Here is a 20293-nt window from a genome sequence, read left to right as displayed (position 1 = left end):
GTATATTAATTACGATATAATCTTGTTTGTAGTTCGCCTACAAGCGATCCGCGCGGGGTGGAAGTTCTCGCTTCCTGTCGCACCCATCTCCGATACCTATCAATAGCAGTCTTTAGAGCCGGTCTCATAAGAACTATTTCTGATTTTCCCACAGATACCCAGAAAGCATGAAGCAAAATACTTCTCGGAAATTCTGCCGCGAAGCAAAATGTAGCCATATAAAACTGACCACCAGAATGGAGGCGAGGTAGTCTCCGCTCCGGACACAGATCAGCTTTTTGCTGCAGAGAAACCCTCGGGACAGCTTCCAACATGTCGGTGAAGGAAAAGCTTGACCAGTTGTTGCCCTTGTTCGAGCAACTGACCACGCTCACAAGGGAACAGCTGCCGCCTGACCAGCGAGATGCCAGACTGATTGGTGTTGGAGTTCTGCCCAGAGGAACCCTGTTCTCTTGCTTCCACACGAAGCACCTACAGGAAGCCACCAAACTGTTCTTGGCTCTATACTGTAAGTAATGTTATGCACTTGATGTTTTTTTTTTTAATTTAAATTAGGTACAATTTAAAAAATATAATCGATTTCTGACAGATTAAAAATATTGAAACAAAGGATTGTCTGGTTTTTAAATGATGCTTATTTATTATTATTATTATTTTTTTAATCTTTTTTTTTTTTTTTTTTTTTTTACTTTTTTTTTTTTTTTTGAAATCCCATGTGCTTTATAGTTGATTATTCAGTATTTTTAAAAATTTTATTTTGCATAAATTTTAGTATTATCTCTACTGATTTTTAACTTATACTAATGATCATACAAAATAACACTTAAAAATGGTAACATTAAAAAAAATATGTGTACCATAATTCTTGGAGCAGTCATCAAAAAACAAACTAGCTAGGCAGAAAGAAACTTGCGTCAATGTAGGATTAACTAAATATAAAAATATTTATTCCAAAGTAAACAAAATAAAAATTAAAAACGCTTCAAATTATTCGTTTAAACATAATAGGCATGAGAGATTGTTAAGTTTGATATAATTTACTTAAACTTCGAACTTCAGAATTCTGTATACGTTCTTTTGTTTTTTTCTTTTGTCTGTACAATTTTAACTCTTTGGCCATTTCCAGGATATTTCTTACGCCAGTTTATTTAAAATTCAATCCGTAAACATTTTTAATTTTATTACGCCATGTGATTTAAGTTGAAAATTAATTATAACTCGGGTATTTTTCATATTTTTAGGGTTTATTTGACGCATAATAAAAATTTAGACTTATTGCTTCATTTAATTTATCAAGTGTTAAAACGTAAAATATTGTATACTTCGAATTAAAAATATGCATAAAAGTTAGTAGATAAAAATCAGATATTATTAAAAATATACATAGTAAGATTTTGTTACGTTCGCCTTCCTTTTAAACATATTTACATAAATACTATCTTAAGTTCGTATACTCGAGGAGAAAGCAGTTGCGGAATAATAGTCAACAATAAGTCACAATTCCTTAAATAAGATTTGACTATATGTATGAAAAAACCGAACTCAGAAAAGACGTTTCAAAATAGAGATCAATTTGTACCCTTAACTGTTTTAGGCATCACATGCATTTAAAAGTACTTTTTAAAGACGATTTTTTTGGTATATTTTGTATAATTACGAGGCATAATTTATTCGAATAACTAGCACTGATGTTGGAACTATGGGAAAGATGCATAAAAACGAATTGAATGTTCTTCTTCGTACCGCGTATATTTTTTTGTTATTAAATTCATTTAGTCAGTGTTATCGAAAACTAAAAACATCCTGAAACATTGTTATCATTAATATATAACGAGTTTTTTATGAGCAATTAATAACTCTATTATATTTCCATTTGATTATTATTTTTCTTTTTAGCATGTGCCCCAAAAACATAGGCAAATATTTATTTGCATATTTTTTAATATTATTTTTAGAAGCTCTTTACAATATTATATTCTATCGCCTGTCATCAGATCTTGTTTTGTCCGTCTACTAAACGTTTTGTTATTTTGAAATTTGTGATAATTTTAGGCAAAAATTAAAATAATCTTTTAAAATATAATTTTTTAAATCAAAAAGAAAAACACTAAAAGGAAGACTTTCGAACTGTGATAAACTTTTACTGTTTTCCTTTTTAAGTATTATAGTGTTATAAACAAGTACCTAAAAAACGCTTTATATTTTTCTTCTTGTGTGTGTTCCTCCTTTTGAACTTATTTAAAAAATTGTTTTGTTAATTAGATGAAATAACATACTTTAGTTCTAAACCATCAAAATGTATTGAGTCTATTATGCCCTAAAAACTGAATTCTGCATCTTTGTCTAGTCAAGACATCGTGTTAGTTTCCAAAGGCTTTTTTTTTTCTTTTTGCGTCTTTTCTTTCTTTTTTTGGATTTATTCGAATTTTATGCGCTTTATTCACTTTATTAATCATTCCGAGCATCTTTCTGTTAAAACTGATATCATTTGCTACATAAAATATAGAACAGCTACCTGAAGATTGCCATCTAGTATGCATGTTTGAATATTTTTATAACTGAAAATCAATGCAATTAAAAATCACAACTAAGCAAAAAAATTGCAGACTCTTTTCGGTTTCAATATTTAATCCTCCATTTATGAACGAAATTGGGAGGTAGTCGATGGCAATCTTTTGAGTAAAACGTAAAATTCTGAAATGACTTCGTTTATTTTTATACCAGCTATGTTCTAGAACAGCGTTTCCCAACCGGTGGTTCGCGAACCCCTGGGGGCTTGCGGGAGGTATGACGAGGGTTCGCGAAAAAAAAATGTAATGACAGAATTTTAACAAATTAGTTTGAGATGAATTCTTAAGTTCACTTTTTTTTTTAAATTCATAATTTATTCATTTGTCTCTTCCAAGGCGCGAGTGTTCCCCGTTTTTTTCTAGCATGATATAATTGAAGCCAAACCGAAAAAGTTCCATTTTTGAATACTAGGTTTTCAGTTGAAGATGAAAATATATGAATATTTTGGTTTTCTCAATAGCTTTTGATCGGAAAGTTCAATTTAATTTCATGGCAACATTATATGAGACAGTAAGAAGCAAAGGGATGCAAGTTGACATTTTCAAGTTTTGAGATAAACGCGTTTAAAGATAAGATCCTAGGTAGGCTTTCATTGAATTTTTTATTCTAAATCATGCTGTATAGCAGCAACTACCAGGGCTACTGGTACTATCTCTTGCCCCAAGGCAGAGGAGAGGTTCACCTACCATTTGTACTGGTTATCTCCAAATTTTTAATTTTGCCACTTGCATCCCTTTGCTTTTCATTACCTCAACCGATCAAATATAGCGAAACAGTGTATTTTGGAGACCCATGTTTCGAAAAATTTGCCTCAGACCCCTTTTTGAACCCAAAAATTGCACTTTTACTTCCTCTTTTCCGATGACGACCCCCTACCAAAATCGGGGAGCGGGATTTGCCCTTGCCTTCTTTTTACCACTTGAATGTGACGAGGAACTATCGTGACTCTCCTATGGAGAACTGAAAATGCCCAGAAGTGCAATCGCACTGGTGTTCATTGCAATATTTTTCACAATACCTAAACCACAATTAACTTCTAACTTTTATTGATGAAAAAGAGAAGGAATACAGAAGGAACCCCAAAATACAAGAAGCGCGAAAAAAAAATATTTTTGCTTAAGAACAATTTTCTGGGTGAAGCTTGTTACAGTGTGTGAGGTGTAATAAAAAAAAAATAGTAAGAAAAGTAAGTAAAAAAAGAAAAAAAAAAAACGGAATTAAATTATGCAATTTGATGTACGCTGTAAAAAAGGAACTCATGATTTTTTTTTTTTCAGAAAGAGCTTCTTATAACAAGTAGGCATAAAAGTATTTTGTTGGTAAACATTATTTTTTATGTAATAATTAGTTAATTACAGGCGTTTCTATTATTTTACAAAAATAAAATGAAATGAAAACTAACTACTGTTTTAATCCACCCTTTTGAAGAGCAAGAAAATTCTTCAGCACTTAAACGATTAATGTACGCAGTACATTATTATTCCTTAATTGACTTCTGTTTAGTGTTACAAATAAATGTGCTGTTGTGTCACAAAAAAAAAAAAAAAAAAAAAAAAAAAAACTTTTAAAACGTTATATCCACTTTTTTCAATGTGAAAACTATTTACATCACACACAGAGATAAATACAGAAACAAATTAAATGTTGAGAACCTGAAGGAAGACTGAAACTCTGCGATATTTGAGTCAAATTTTTGCTTCTTTATTCCACAACTATCCCGTTAAGAGTTTTCTTTTTTAAATTGACTGAAACTCAACAAGTAATGTTCGCTGGGCTTGTCCTTTGTTTAATTTGTTTTGCATTCAGTTTCTAGTTTAGGGTCATTTCATTTTAGATTTTAGAAACGTTTGTACTTATTTCGGTACTATGTTTTAATTTTTTTATGAACCATTGAGCAATATCAAACTAAAACACTTCTCCAGAATTTTATTTCATGCATGGCTTTTTTTTCCTTCTTTCTTTCTTTTTCTTTTCTTTCTTTCTTTCTTTTTTTCCCCCCTTGTTATTTGTTACTTACTGCACAAGGGGTTGTCCAACTTTTTTCGCGTTTTGAAAGGAGTTCGCAAGGGAAAAAAGGTTGGGAAACGCTGTTCTAGAAAATACCCCCCCCCCCCCCCGACTTTTGAGACCCCCCCCCGGCCCCTCACATTTATTCCGAAGCTCCTTCTGACTCGGGGTCCCCCAGTTTCGCCGACACGGAATTTTCTTCCGCCCTGTTTTTCAGTTTCAATCATATGCATTGCTCGACATTGAAAATGCAACACCAAGAAGGTGTATTCAGAAATTTATGCAAATTTTAGAGTAGACGTACATTACTGAGTTATGTAAATGATGTGAAATGCGCAGCTCTCCGACTCACGTGAAAAGGGATATAAGGGAAGGAACTTGCAGAATGGGCAATATTCGTGTCGTTATTTCTGACTGGAGAATTATCGAAGAAATTTTGTTTTTGTCTTGGAGGATACGTGTAACACGAGAGAATGCCAGACCGACGTCAACGAAGGCACTTCCAGCAGAAGGACGATTTTACGAGGGGTATGGTGATCGGACTGAGAAGGGGACGTTGGGCCGTACGTCAAATCGCAGCTGATACCCACATGGATGCGAGCACGGTGCATCGGCTGTGCCGAAGATGGTTGGAACAACGAAATGTGGCAAGATTGAGGGGTGCAGGGGCAGCCAGAGTGACGTCAGAACGTGTGGATCGACGCATCCACCGACAAGCTGTAGCAGACCCACAAGTCACTTGATCCTCGATTCTGCAGCAGGTGCAAGATACCCTGAATGTTACCGTGTCAATTAGAACCATTTTTCGTCGTTTGGTCGCACGTGATCTGCAATCACGGCGTCAGCTAAGAAGACTGCCATTGACCCCACAACATAGACAGCAACGTTTAGTATGGTGCCGGACTAGAGTGACGTGAATGACAGAATGGCGAAATGTCGTGTTCTCAGATGAATCCCGCTTCTGTTTATCCAGTGATAGTCGTTGTACGTGTGTGGCGTCGACGTGGAGTCAGATCTAATCCGGCAGTAACTGTGGGATGTCCCACCGCACGACAACGTGGCATAATGGTTTGGGGTGCAATTCTGTCACCTTTAGTTCGTATTTAGGGCACTATGACGGCCCAACGACACTTGGATAATGTTCTGCGGCCAGTGGCAATCCCTTACCTTCAAGGGCTACCTAATGCAATTTTTCAGCAGGATAACGCCCGACCACACAGTACTCTTATCTGCAAACATGCTCTCCAAGGCACACAGATGCTTCTCTGGCCACCATACTCTCCTGACCTGTCACCAAACGAACATGAGTGGGATGTGATTGGACGCTGTTTACAGACTCTGTCCCTGCCTCGTTCAGAAGACGAACTGTGGCAAATGGTTGAAAGGGAATGGAGAACCATCCCTCTGGACACCATCCGCACCCTTATTGACTCTCGTGTATCGCTGTCCGCGGTGGTCCTGCATCCTACTGAGCCGACTCCGTTCTCGCTCTGTATTCTGCCTATCATTTTGAAATTAAGATCATTTATTATTCCTTGCTGTCTCTGTCTCTTTTCCAAATTTCATCACCTTCTGACCACTCCTTCTTGGTGTTGCATTTTCAATGTCGAGCAGTGTATTTTGATGGATTAAAAGAGAGAAATTTTTAAATTTCGGCGAAACTGCGGAGAAACCTCTAATTTCTGTTCTTGCTTTTATTTCGACCAAGTGCCATATGAAGCAATTTTTTTATCTCTTTCAGCTGCTGCTGACTTCGCTGATTTCTTGGCTCTCGCCAAGCAGGCCCGAGAAGTAGTAAACGAAGGTCTTTTCGTTTATGCTCTGTCCGTAGCTGTTGCTCATCGAGATGACTGCAAGGGCGTCACCCTGCCCCCCATCCAAGAAGTCTTCCCTGACAGATTCATCCCGGCTGAAACAATCAATCTTGCAACCAAGGAAGCCAAAAATAAGCCCACTGAGGTATGTCCAAAATTTGTTACCTTGATGTTACACAACTCGATCTACAAGAATGATAGTTTTTCCACAATGTAATTCTAATGTGTAATGAACTTCCTTTTGACCGGCTGCTGGTAAACCAGTTTAACGGAAATCTGATTAATTTCGATAGGGAAGGGAAACAAGTCAAATTGACAAATTTCATTTCTTCATATTTTTTTGCAATTTATAATGAAGGAAATATTTTTTTTATAATTGGGACATTTTTTCGGTATAAATCAATATGATTTTGTTCTACTACTGATAGATACTGCTTCTAAATAAAGTACCACCCCCCCCCCCCCATTTCTGCTGTAGAGTACAATTTTTTAGGACAGGTTATTGCAAATAGAAAAATGGAGGAATGTACTTTTTTCTTGTTGAAAAAGAAAAAAAAAACATATGGCGCACGTTACGGCTAAGTGAAGTTAAAAGTAAGTTTACCGCGTGTTTGATACATTAAACATTTACTTCTTAATGTCAGGTTATTGGAAGCGAGATTTGAGCCACATGTCATTCAACTATGCGTAAACATTCATTTATAAACAAAATAAAGCAATCAAAAGTAGTTCTGAGCTTTTTCTGATTTTATGCTTAGAGTTGTTTGACATTAAAAAGGGGTTTGACTTTGACAAAGCAAACGTGGTCGGGGAAAATTTTCGAAAATCTTGTAGCTGCAGTAATATGAAAAGCTTCAAATTAAAATGTAAAAAATACGCCAAATAAGTTAATTAGGGCATCAAAAAAAATTTTAAGTTCTATTGAAACTAAAAATAATTCGCCAAATAATTAAAACTAGACAATGAGTAGCATCGAAAGTTTTATGAAAATGGAAAATAGCGCTTAAGCCGGCGTGGAAATTTTTCTGTCAGTCTTCAGCTCCATCAGCAGTAAAGAAATGCCAACTGCATTCTCAAGAAACAAAAGTCACCAAATGAGGAAGTGTATGCATCGCTTAAACCATTTTTCTTTCTGAAACAAAAGGAGTATTGCATACGAGCAAACGGTGAATCGATGCCAAAATTAATGAAAAATGCAATTATCTTAGCAAGGAATGTGTGGAATAGAGCAAAGTAAAAATCAAGGTATCTGTTGAACCAGCTTCGATTACATAAGCCTTAATTATTGTCATGTGTGATTATTTATTGTCATGTTTGTGATTGTCGTTTCAAAATTTTTGAAAACTACACCAAATGCTAAGCATTTGTAAATACACGAGGCTTATTTTTTCACTTCATTTATTTTCCATAAGGACATCGTGGTTGAAATTGAAGATACTGGCAACATTCTTGAACCAGAATACAAACTGGCCTACTTTAGAGAAGATGTCGGTATTAATGCTCACCATTGGTACTGGCACGTCGTGTACCCAGCCTATTGGGATTCAGCTGTTACTGGTAAAGTGAAAGACCGAAAAGGAGAATTGTTCTACTACATGCACCAGCAGATGTGCGCAAGGTAAGACAAATTTAAACATTTTTTGATGAGTTCAAAGAAAAATAAAGTTGGAAAATGTTTAAAGAGAACCATATTTCTCTATTTTTTTCTAAAATCATAATTCTGTATGCTGAAGCGGGATTCGTCTGAGAATATCATAGTATGAGGTTTTGATGTTTAGGAAATTATGTGCTTTTGTATCGCAATTTGAGAAAAAAACGCCTGTTTCAAAGTTGTCGCTATAGGTTTTAGTCTTAGAAAACTTCATGGATGTAATTTACGTTGGACATATAAGATACAAAGATTAGATGCTTTTGTAGCATTAAAAATACATTCTGTGTGTAATTAAACGTTTTTCAAAGGCCTTTCTTTTCTTTTCATCAAATTTACGAACTTGTAATAAAATAAAAATTCGAACTCCTGGAAAATTTTGCTCCTTACACTTCATACGTAGTTACCCATACTAATTAGAGCGACAATTCGAGCTATTTTTTCTAAATTTAAGATACATATTTGAACGGCTGTCAAACGGCCTACAACTACCAAAACTGTGTGATTTTTCTTAAGGGTACACCTTTCACTTGACCACAAGTAGCACAGCCAGGATTTCAATTTTCAAAGCATTTTTAAAAGATAATTTTTATATAACTCTACGTACCAATGAATGTTTCTTTTCCATTTTAAAACCAAAGGTATGATTATGGAAGACTGACAAACAATCTGCAGCGCATATGATTCTCTTTCAGTTTTGTAGAAAACTTAAACGTCACTTAAACCACTTGATCTTGAGTAACTGAGAAACACAATTCATGATTTCAAATCTCAAAACCCCCTTTTTTTCAACTCGTCACTTGCGTACGAATTAGTATTAATATTCTTTTTCCACTCCAAGGTACGATTGCGAGAGGCTATCGAACGGTCTCCAGCGTATGGTTCCCTTCCACAACTTCGAGGAAAGACTTGAAGGCTACGCTCCTCATTTGACCTCTCTGGTCAGTGGATTGCACTATGCCTCCAGACCACAGGGCTTCAGCTTGAGGGACTTGACCGATGTCGATGTGCAAGACATGGAGAGGTGGAGGGAACGAATCCTGGAAGCCATCGATCTGCAGCACGTACATGGTGAAGACGGCAAGGAAATCGCCCTGGATGAAGCCAATGGTGCCAACATTTTGGGATCCATCATTGAAGCTAGCTCCGACTCGCCAAACAAAGGATTTTATGGATCCCTCCACAACTGGGGACACGTGATGATGGCTAGAATGCATGATCCTGATGGCAGATTCCAAGTAAGAATATTGAACGTTTATTTTGAATGTTTGTAAGACACTTCGTATCCAGGTCCGAGGCCAGTTTTCGAAACTTTTCAAAGTCACAGTTTTCCAAAACAACACACTTTTCATCCTCAGAATATGACATTCATGATGAGCAATATTCATTTCACATTAAACGTAAATTTTAAACTAGGAGATTTGTTTTAAAGAAAGGTAAAAATAAGCGATAATTTCATTTTAAAAACAACTGAAAAGTTCACGTAGAATTTAGAAAGCTGTTTTGAGCCCCTAAAACGGCTTTGTGTCTCATACAATTGTAAAGCATTGTTTTCTTTTTATAGTACAAAGTTAGATAATTTTTTCCAGAGATGGATGTAATTGAAAGCGCCTAATTTGTGAAATATCTTGACCGATGTACTTTTCATGAAAGTGTGTAAATATGTGACTCAAAATTCAAACCGAAAAGAGATTTTTTAAGACTAACTAATTCAATAAATAAATGCGTCGCCATAAACACTTTTTCAACTGCAAATTAAATGAAAGAATTCAAGCTGTTCACTAGAAATTGTCATCTCTTTAACTTTTAACGAATTGAACATTTTTTAAAATTTAGAAAGATGAAGAAAAAAAAATATTTTCCAAGTTCAGCTTGCTAATTCACTTGCATGTATTTTATTTTAAGCGTTATTTTCAAGCAAGTTCTAAACTGTTCTCGTATTACTTTGTTGTTTTCGTATTATATTTTGTTCCTTCAACTGGTATTAATACTTCTTACTTTCTTACTAGTTCGTATACTCTAACTTGTGTGAATGCATTTGAATTTGGCAGTAAAACTAATATATTTTTCGTTAAAGCATTACACTGTCTGCTTCAAATCTGCATTAAGGACATTTAACTTAAATTTTAACTATATTTTTTTCATCTAAATCAAGTTAAATATTGAAATATGTGAAGCACTTGAACTTAAAAATGTAGAACAATGAAGATTCAAACTTTCAAGAGATAAAGTCCTTGATATAGTAAGCTATTAGTTCAAACCGATTTAAATGTTTCAGCTCACATTGGCTTATTTTCAGTATGATCGCTACATCTTAGCGATGATACTTCGTAACCCTAATAATTAAGAACCACTTTTTTCCATTGTAATCGTTATCACTTTAAGCTCCCGATTATTTTTAAGTAGGAGTTCCGTTTATTAATGGAACAGTCCCAAAAACGGACTGTTCCATTAATAAACGGATACTTCTTATTTGAAGTGTAGACATGATTTTCATTCATAATATGATGTACTTGTCAGATTTTTTATAAAAGAAATATGAAATAATGATTTACGAAATAAATAATAGGCAATTCTTACGAATTTTTACAATTCGAAGTAATTTCTCTTTAAGGAAAACCCAGGAGTTATGAGTGACACTTCAACTGCCCTTCGTGATCCAATCTTCTACAGATGGCACAGATTTGTAGACAACTTGTTCCAGGAATACAAACTAACTCTGAAAACCTACACCAAGGAAGACGTAATTATATGTTTTTTTTAATTAATATTTTATTACTTTTTTAAGAAGATAAGTTACAATTTTGTTACAATTTTGAGTCTCCCTCAACGAGATTTTTTAAATTATTCTCTATGTTTACTTGTATAAAAATTGTTAGCTAATTTTAAACCAAAAACAAATCTCCAAATTGCATTCCCCATATGAGGCAGTAAGAAGCAAAGGGATTTAAGTGGACATTTTCAAGTTTTGAGAAAAACGCGTTACGTCCTAGGTAGGCTTTCATTGAATTTTTTTTTTCTAAATCATGCTGTACAGCAGCACCTACCAGGCTATTAGTACTATCTCTTGCCCCAAGACAGAGGAGAGGTTCACCTACCATTTGTACTGGTTATCTCCAAATTTTTAATTTTGCCACTTGCATCCCTTTGCTCCCCCCCCCCCCCTCACTACCTCAATGAGATAGTGAGAAGCAAATTAATGCAAGCAGACTGTTTAAAGTTTCGAGTAAAACGCGTTTAAAGTTCAGATCCTATGTAGGCTTTCACTGATTTTTTTTAAAATATAAATCATGCTGTATAGCAGCCACCCGAGTTACTATAGTTCCATCTCTTGCCCTAAAACAGAGGAGAAGTTCTCTTACCATATGTACCTACTGATTACATCCAAATTTTTAATTTTGGCACTTGCATCCCTTGGTTTTTCACTGACTCATATGATACTCGCAGGCTACTTTCCTAGATACAGTTATGTTACCAAGTCTCTGGTTCTAATGTGTATTTTTCGATTTCACAAAACCAGATTTTATTCGTAAGTAATGTCATTTCAACGAATTCTAAAAATACTGTCATCTACTTTGTCTTGGACGGAGGTAACGGAGGAACGTCAGAAACTCATAAGACACTGATTCTTTACGTTTCATTTACTGAAGTTTTATATACATTATATGTTATTATTATTATTATTATTATTAAAATGTTATTGCTAAAGCCTTTTTTCAACAGACAATAAAGTTTGAAATTTGCAATTTTTCTTATAACATTTTTATGCAACATTTCCTTAGACATAAATTGCAACTAGATTTTAGTATTATAAAAATCGATGAAAACGAGCTCTAGTTCATATTTTATTTTTTTATCTTCTTTTAGATTTGTTTTACTTAAATATCTAAATTTATTTTTAGTGATGCTGGCATTTTCATACTTTAGTTCAAACAACCAGACAATTTAGAAGTTGACTGTACTAAAGTTCAATGATGAATTGGTCCTTTTTCTCCCACGTAATGAAAATATTACACCATTACCGTCGCATCTTTTACTAATGAGAAAAGGAATTTACAATTAAACGAGCATTTTCCGTGCACAAACATCTTAATTTCGCAAAGAAAATCTAAAATGTATCGAGTAAATTTCAACTTAGTTCTGTCAAAACTTTATATACCGCTATGCTTCATAGTCAATTAATCCGGCAACTTCTAGGATTTTCAGTTAGTTCTTTAAGAAAAGCTTTTTCCATGATTATAAACGAATATGATGTACCAAAAAAGCGCAGCTTACCTTTTATGTTTTAAATATAGTTATAATCCTCCTGGAATAGCTCTCTTCAGCAGATGATAACAAACTTCATCATATAATAAACTGGAATATGCATCTCAGTGAAGACAAAGCTGCCTCGATTAGATGACGTAGACCCTAGCAACCAATTCAGCAATATGGCCTTCTGTGTAGCGACGGTAACAATTACACCTGAGAATGAATATCCATGAACCAATCTATTACACCTGAAATTGCAAAAGGAATTTTAGAATTTATCCAAGTATATCTTTAAATTATTATTATTAAACTTAAATCTTTAATCTTTATGAATCAAAAATTATTTCGCTTAACAGACTCCATTTTTGACTAAATATCCGCACAAGTTCGTTTTTTATTTATTTATTTATTATTTTTTTTTTATTTATTTATTTATTTATTTTTTTTTTTTTTTTTGTGATCTTTTAGAAATGTTTTTGAAAAGGCTCGTATAATAAATACAAGGGGATGGGCTCACCAAAGTACAGATGTGCCGTTCTAAAATTTTATGGCGGTTGTTTATAGGGGTATTTTTAGGGGGGGGGAGGATTCTCGTTATTGAGGAGCTCTGTAGTATTTGAGAGGTGGGTGTGCCGTCGCGTTTGGGGGGGGGGAGGTTCTTGTCAAATAGATGACGGTAATATACTGCTATTTTTACAGTTGACCTTCGCTGGAGTGAAAGTTGTCAGTGCTGAAATTCAAGCTAAACAGAACAATGTGGTGACAACCTTTATGAAGGACGATCTGTTGGACCTTTCTCATGGTATCAATTTCGGCACAGGCAAGAAAGTTTCGGTAAGGAATATATTTAATTTCCTATGTTTATATTTTACATTTATAGCAATTTTTGTTTGCCGCAGAAAAATGTCGCAGAAAAATAGCCAAATATTGATCGTTTTAAACAAGTGATGCTAAATAAAAACTTTTCTAAATCTTACGTGCTTCTTTTTTTTTTTACCTAAGTGGAATAGAATTATAATAAAAAAGTTTTTACAGCAAAATATACGTAAATCAATAAACTGGAACGTTGAAATTTCTGAGGTGTGATTAATTCGGACTTTTTCTAAATCTAAATAAAACTAGTTTTAAAGAAACAAAAAAGAATTAAAATTAAAAGTGCCCTAAATAAATAGTTACATTCATAAAATGGCAAATGCTGCGCAAATGTTTAACAAAATATTTTTGAAAATTTTCAAATCGAGTTACTCTAGTTAAGAAGCATCAAATAGAAAATGCAAAGTTGCTTTTCATGACCGGTCTTGAGCCGACCAATGTTTTTTATCAACACGCATACAGATGTTTATTACTTACAACTAAAGTTAATATATTAATAATGGGGTCATTTCCGAAATTTTAAAAGTATTTTTTTCTGAAAGGGCATGCTTAAAAACATAGGATTTGACCATTATTAAAAGAATTTGACAAAGTTTAATAATTTAAAAAATATATCTTAATTCGTGCGCAGATTCAATTTTATTTTTCCTGCTTCTGCGCATCATATCACAAGTGATGAAAAGCCATCCACTGATGCCAGCAGCACAGAGCGCAATATTTAACTCGATTTTTTACTCACATGTGTTGGCAACGACATGGTTGATAGCAAGCGTAGAGCGCAATATTTAATTCGCTTCTGAATTATCATAACGTGGAAAAGCGGTAAAGCGGTAGACAGCAAGCGTAAGCATTCAGCGTGCTAGTGGAGTAGCGCGCTAAAGTTCATCACTTGTGACGTCATAAAGACCACGCCTTATTTGAAAAATCGACATTTAAAAAAATTAATCAAGAAATAAACGTTTTGAAAATAAAAGATTTTCTTCACTCTTTTTTTTTTTTTTTTTTTGGCTCATTTTATCAATTTCGGTGACCAGAAGTAGTACTTTTGACTGATGGAAACAACCCTATTATTCGCTTAATTTGAGTAATTGAATTACTATCATAAAGAAATATCATTTCAATACGGGCGAATTTTACTGTCCACCGTATGCTAACGACTATTTTTTATTGGCTAACAGGTAAAGTACCACCATTTGGATCATGAGCCCTTCTCCATCAATATCAACGTTGACAACACCACTGGAGCTCCGAAACACGCCACTATTCGAGTGTTCCTTGGACCTAAATTCGACGAACTTGGAAATCGTTTGGTTCCTGATGAACAGAGACGGCTCTTTATTGAACTCGACAAATTCCACAAAGAACGTAAGAATAAAATTAGTCAGCTAATATCTTTTAATTATCACCAACTCGATTAATAAATGTTTTCAGGGTTTCCCGCTCCTCCAGTCCATTTTCGAAAAACACACGTTTAGAAATAAATATTTATCAAATGAAAGCTTAAAATTAGTTTTCATAAAATGTCAAGCTATGATTTTAATTTCAATCTGCACATTCAGCACTAAAATGTAAAAGAACATTTGAGGCAGTGAGAAGCAAAAAGTGACAAAATTAAAAATTTGGAGATAACCAGTACAAATGGTAGGTGAACCTCTCCTCTGTCGTATGGCAAGAGATAATACTTAGCTCTGATAGTGCTTCTATCGAGCATGATTTAGAAAAAAAATCAGTGAAAGTCTACCTAGGATCTTATCCTTAAACGTGTTTTGCTCAAAATTTGAAAGTATCCACTTACATCCCTTTGCTTCTCACTGCCTCATTTTTACTTGACGAAAATTTATTAAATAGATAACATTAATTTAAATTTAAAAAAATGGATGTAATTGCTCCCTAAACTTGTATTTTTTTTATAGTTGGGGCAAACCTAACCTGCCAGCGTTGTAATGCTGCGGTTAGGATCTCCGTAGCTTTCACAATGCTGCCAGGTTAGGTTTGCCCTAGAGTGTTTCTGTAATTACTCCCTTCCCCAATTACCTTTTACCCATTATTTTTATGCTTTCAATCAAAGAATTTTACATACATACACAAAAAACACACAAAACCTTTTATCAAGATGAAAAAGAAAACAGTCGTATCAAATAGGACCTACTTCAATTTATTTAGTTAACACGAAATTCTTATTTCTACTCAAAAAGAATCACAGCATTTAACCCTATTTTTCTGCTACTTAAACCTTTCGAACTCGATCGTCAGGTCACGATCAACTTTCTTACTCAGAAAAAGTTGAGGTTCTTTTCTCTTGTGTAAATTATCTAAACGGAATCATTTAACTTTAAAAGAGTTTAGTTTCTCTGTTCCCTCTAGCGGGATTTATGTCCAACTTTTTTGTTACACTCACACAGATGCAATTAAAAATATAAATGTGCGCAAACTTTGAATTAACATCTCAGTTATTAATACTGATACCATTTATTGATTTTATTGTGTTTGTTTTTTGGACAGTGGCTCCCGGAAAGAACACACTCAGCCGAAATGCTATTGAATCCGCCGTGACTCTGGCTCACACATTCACCTTCGACGAACTGCAAGCAGGTAAAGGCTCACAAAACGCAAGCGAATACTGCAGTTGCGGATGGCCGGAGAACATGCTCATCCCCAGAGGAACCCACAAGGGAATGGACTTCGAGCTGTTCGTCATGCTCACAGACTACACCGTAGACAACGTAAGGGTTTTGAAATTGCCTTCAATTTCACCATTATGCTAGAAAAGCTTTATATTTTAAGCGAACTTCTTTTGCGCTGATTCTTAGAGCAAATTCGCTTGGGAAATTCGGAGCAAATGCTACCTTTTCTCGATTGAATCTAAAAATCTTGGCGGGCAGCTCAGGGACGCCTTGGCTCTGGGCGGCCCTGAGTGCTGCCTCAGAGTACATAAGCTATGAACGTTTTATTTTACTACAGTGACTTAAAATTTAAACATTCTATATATTTAAACATATATGCATGTTTCAACAAGGACAGTGAATTCCTTGCTTGTCTGTAATATATAAAATGTTAGTCTGTTACGCATACAAATTGCATTTTACCTTATACATACTGTGTGGACACTAAACAATTTTATGAGAGACTTATTTCTCTACACTTTTTGTATTAAATATGTTGTTTTAGCAAAGTATTATCAGTTGTGCGGAATAGGCATAAAGGTATGTCGGAACAATAGCAATTTGTGTCCGTCTGTTACGGTGACCTCTTTCTGTTAACTAGAAAATAACCCGTCATACGGTATGACTGGGGAAAACTGCCTTTTTATCAGAGATATTGGCCTTCAAATTTGACGTGTTCCAATAAATATCTGTACCTCAAAGCCAGATTAACGCAAGTCACATTTTTACTACTTTTTAGCAAGGTGTAAGACTTTTGGTTACTGCATACCAAGGTTGGGACTCTTATAAAACTGGTCAAAAAATATAAAGGTTCTTTTTACAAAATTACGTTGTTATGGCTTAATGCGGAATAGAAATCTATTCGAACAGTCTGACCTCCGATGGGATGGAAAAGTTTACAGGCGGAAATGGACGCATCTATTAGTTTTCAGGGATACTATCTTTTTAAAATGAAATTACCCAACTTAAGGTGTCAAACCAACCAACTCCAGTAGATTAACCCTAAACTCCAGCAGATAGCGTTCATTGTTGACCACTTATTCGTTTTTTCATCCTCCTAAAATTACAGTTTTACCAGAAAACAGTTAAGTTATCTGATTCAGTTCAGCCTTGTCAAAATAAAACATTTCCCTGCATGTCAAACTTTGACAGAAAATATTATGAAATTATCATGCTATGGCGCCAGTTTCAATGTTGGCGATGTCAGAGTGTTACTCGGTCAGTAACATTCGTTATTATTTATATATGAACATGATGATGATGGCATTAAATATTTTGTGGAAAATAACTTACCTTTATCTCATTCCTGGCATCCTATGCCATGTAAAACCATAATTGGAATAATATTTCCGCTTTTTTAAAAGCAGCAAGAAAATTTTCCCTTCTGTGGTTGTTAGTCAAGAAGTTCATAAATGGAATTGTCCATTAATGTCATAATTACTGTATGTTGACTGATACGTGTTCTTTTTCTTTTATTTCAGCCTGAGGGCGCTGCCAACAAGACTATTTGCAACGATGCAGTAAGCTACTGCGGTGCTAAGGACCAGAAATACCCTGACAAGAAGCCTATGGGATTCCCCTTCGATCGCCCGATCCATGCTCGCACAGCTGCCGAATTCCTCACAGAGAACATGATACTCCAAGATGTCAAAATCAAATTCTTGGGCTAAGCGCAAAACATATGAACTACTTCACCACTATTTTTTTTTCAGAGCAAAATGGCAGCAATCAAGTTTTTAAGAGTTATTTCAACAGTCTTGTCAGTTACAATCTAGTTTGGAAATAAAACTAAATATTTATTCACAAATGTGTTTTTATTTATTTAAACATTTAATAGGAAATTCCAATTTTTCGTTTTCTTCTAAAAAAAAAAAAAAAAAAAAAAAAAGAATTCTAGATTTACTACGTAAGATACTGTCAAATTCTCATATGTATAATAGCGAATGATCGAGTAACCCTGGCGTCATCAACAATGAAACTCGCGCCCAGACATGATAATTTGATAATATTTTTTGGTAATGTTCAACATGCAGAGAAAGGCTTTATTGGGACAAGGCTGAACTCAATCCGGTAACTTAACAGTTTTACTGGCAGGACTGTCATTTGAGGGAAACGAAAAAACGAAAAGACTGTCGACAATGAACGCTACCTCCGGGAGTTTAGGGTTAATCCACTGGAATTAAGGTTACAATTTCAACTATTAAAATATCACCAAACAAGCAATGACTTCGTTCAAATATAGAAGCAATTTTCACCCGTCATACCTTGACTGGCGGATTTCTAGTAAATATATATTTGTGTATGCATATTTTAAAAACTGCCTTTTTAATTTCTACCTTAAATAATTTAATGAAAAATAATTATTTTAAGCGTAGAAAATATACTTAAAAGAGCAGTGTGTGTGTATTTTCATTCAACAACTTATTGCACATCGCAGCACATTGTATAAATTATATTTCGCACACAGCAGCAATTATTGATTCTGAATTTCCATACTAGTACAGAAACAAGTGATTCCAAGCAAGATACATACTTTCATCTCTTTTTACTTTCACAATACGAATTGCTTTGAAGCAGATTATTTAAAGTTTTAGGCTGTGCAAGAAAAATAATAATTCGGCCAAAATGTATCTACGAAATAAATAAATATAAATTTTCCATTGGTAAAGCAAAAGAACAGTCTCAACATTTTTTGGCGCCATATTTCTAGACTTCCTATCACATATGCAGTAAAATGTTCTCACAAACCTTTCTCCCCGTCATTATGATCTTAAATGTCATTATGGTCAATATCATTGGAAACGTCGAGATATTTCCAACATCAATTTATATGAACTAAACTTTTGTCATTAATAAGCCTTAATAACAGCCCGACAGGGCTAGGTTGAGGTATGGGCACATGGGGCATGGGCCCAAGGCACCAACGTTTGGGGGGCACCAAATCTGTAGATAAAGTTTTAATTGGACTCATTTCATACCGCACTGTAGCAAGATGCAAATATTAAATCTAGGGAAAAAATATTCCTTCAAATATTTAATCACTTTTCCAAATCCCAAAACCACTCCGAGTTCAGTCTATAGTTCCATATTAAAAGTTATAATATAGATAATTTTGAAAATTAAGGCTTACTGCAAAGGGCAAAATTTGATCACACCTTATATTATATAACGCTTAACTATCGTATACAAGAGCGCCCATAAAGGAGGGCAAGTGGGGGCTCCACCCCCCCCCCTAGAAATGAGAACTTCCTCGCTTTTAGTGCTTTCTTCTTTGAAAAAATGTATAAAAAAAAATTCCAGCCATTAATGAATAAGTTATTAAAAATGTCAAATTTTAATATCTCTAATCTGTACTGAAATCGGTTTCCATGGGAAAATATTCTGCTAAACCATGGGGAAAATTTTTGAGCCCTCCCCCCCCCCTTTAAATTTTGCATATGGGCGACCATAATCGTATACTATACTACCGTGGGCAGGTGAATGGCAGTATCTGCAGAAATGAGTTATCGAGATAGTTTTGGATTCAATACTAACAATAGGGAAATGTGGAAATTAGACGTTTTTTTAACACGCTTTTATTAGCTTCACCTGTATGTATGTATGTATTTTGTAACGGAATCTCGCAGCTCAAATTTCGCCCACTTAATGCGATCGGATTCTTTTGAAATTTGGCACGCGATCTCAGACCCGATGATAATGCAATATTCTATAATCAAATTAATTAACTCTTTTAGCTGTTAGTTTCCTCCAAATTTAATCAATATTTTGGCATAAATCCAACAATGTGAAAAAGGAAAAAATTAAAAAAATACATTAAAAAATGCTCGCAAAAATTATTTAAAAATATCTTAAAAAACCTTTAATTTTTCTGCATCAGACAAAATTTGTTCCAATGTTCCAAGGTAATTAGAATATGAAATATAATTGTTTTTAACTAATTTCATGCCAAAATTTAGGTGAGCCTTCAATTGGAAATTCATTGCTGATCAGGCCATTGTTGAACAAAACTTTTATTCAAATACATCTCAAATTTTCAAAGTAATGTAAATATGATTTCCGCAGAAATACATCACACAGCTCACAGTAGTTTCCCATCGGGGTAATCTTGTCTTAACTTTAAGATATTATTTTATAAATAATTTCGTCAATTAAGTCCCTATCTGATTCAAATTTTTATGTACCCCATAATTGCCTGATAATTATCCAACATAAGACTAAAAAACAGAAGTGAAAAATAATATTTGGATGATAGTAGTTGACCAATCAACCCAATGATTGGTCAACTACTATCATCCAAAGATTATTTTTCACTTTTTATTTCATTTTGCTACGAAAGCGTGTTTTTTTAGTTTTTTAAACTATTATTTTATTTTCAATCTTTTCTTTCAGCGGAAACCAAATAAGTAAGCTTGTACGAAAAAGCTAACGCACAATAGATGACAAAAATGCAAAAAAGAAAAAAAGAA

At 34.3% G+C, this 20293-nt stretch overlaps 1 protein-coding gene across 1 annotated transcript; it reads left to right on the top strand.

Annotated features, from left to right (window-relative positions):
• Positions 1-242: 242 nt before the first annotated feature.
• LOC129216085 (hemocyanin G chain-like) lies at positions 243-17628 on the top strand. The gene is made up of 9 exons (XM_054850234.1): positions 243-508; positions 6320-6537; positions 7805-8010; positions 8882-9278; positions 10655-10783; positions 12991-13125; positions 14343-14529; positions 15667-15887; positions 17309-17628. Exons 1-9 carry the CDS (start codon positions 313-315, stop codon positions 17495-17497), a joined length of 1878 nt encoding a protein of 625 aa, XP_054706209.1. The 5' UTR covers positions 243-312; the 3' UTR covers positions 17498-17628.
• Positions 17629-20293: the final 2665 nt, after the last annotated feature.

Source organism: Uloborus diversus, chromosome 2 (assembly GCF_026930045.1).
Source record: "Uloborus diversus isolate 005 chromosome 2, Udiv.v.3.1, whole genome shotgun sequence".
NCBI classification, from domain to species: domain Eukaryota; kingdom Metazoa; phylum Arthropoda; class Arachnida; order Araneae; family Uloboridae; genus Uloborus; species Uloborus diversus.
Note: the sequence above shows the minus strand (reverse complement) of the source record. Positions and strands in the feature narration are given on the sequence as shown.

Excerpts from the sequence above, each read along its gene's own strand:
- LOC129216085 (XM_054850234.1), top strand. The coding sequence starts at position 313 with ATGTCGGTGAAGGAAAAGCTTGACCAGTTGTTGCCCTTGTTCGAGCAA. Across the intron at positions 6,538-7,804 it reads CCAAAAATAAGCCCACTGAG|GACATCGTGGTTGAAATTGA; the intron begins GTATGTCCAAAA and ends ATTTTCCATAAG. Across the intron at positions 9,279-10,654 it reads ATCCTGATGGCAGATTCCAA|GAAAACCCAGGAGTTATGAG; the intron begins GTAAGAATATTG and ends TTTCTCTTTAAG.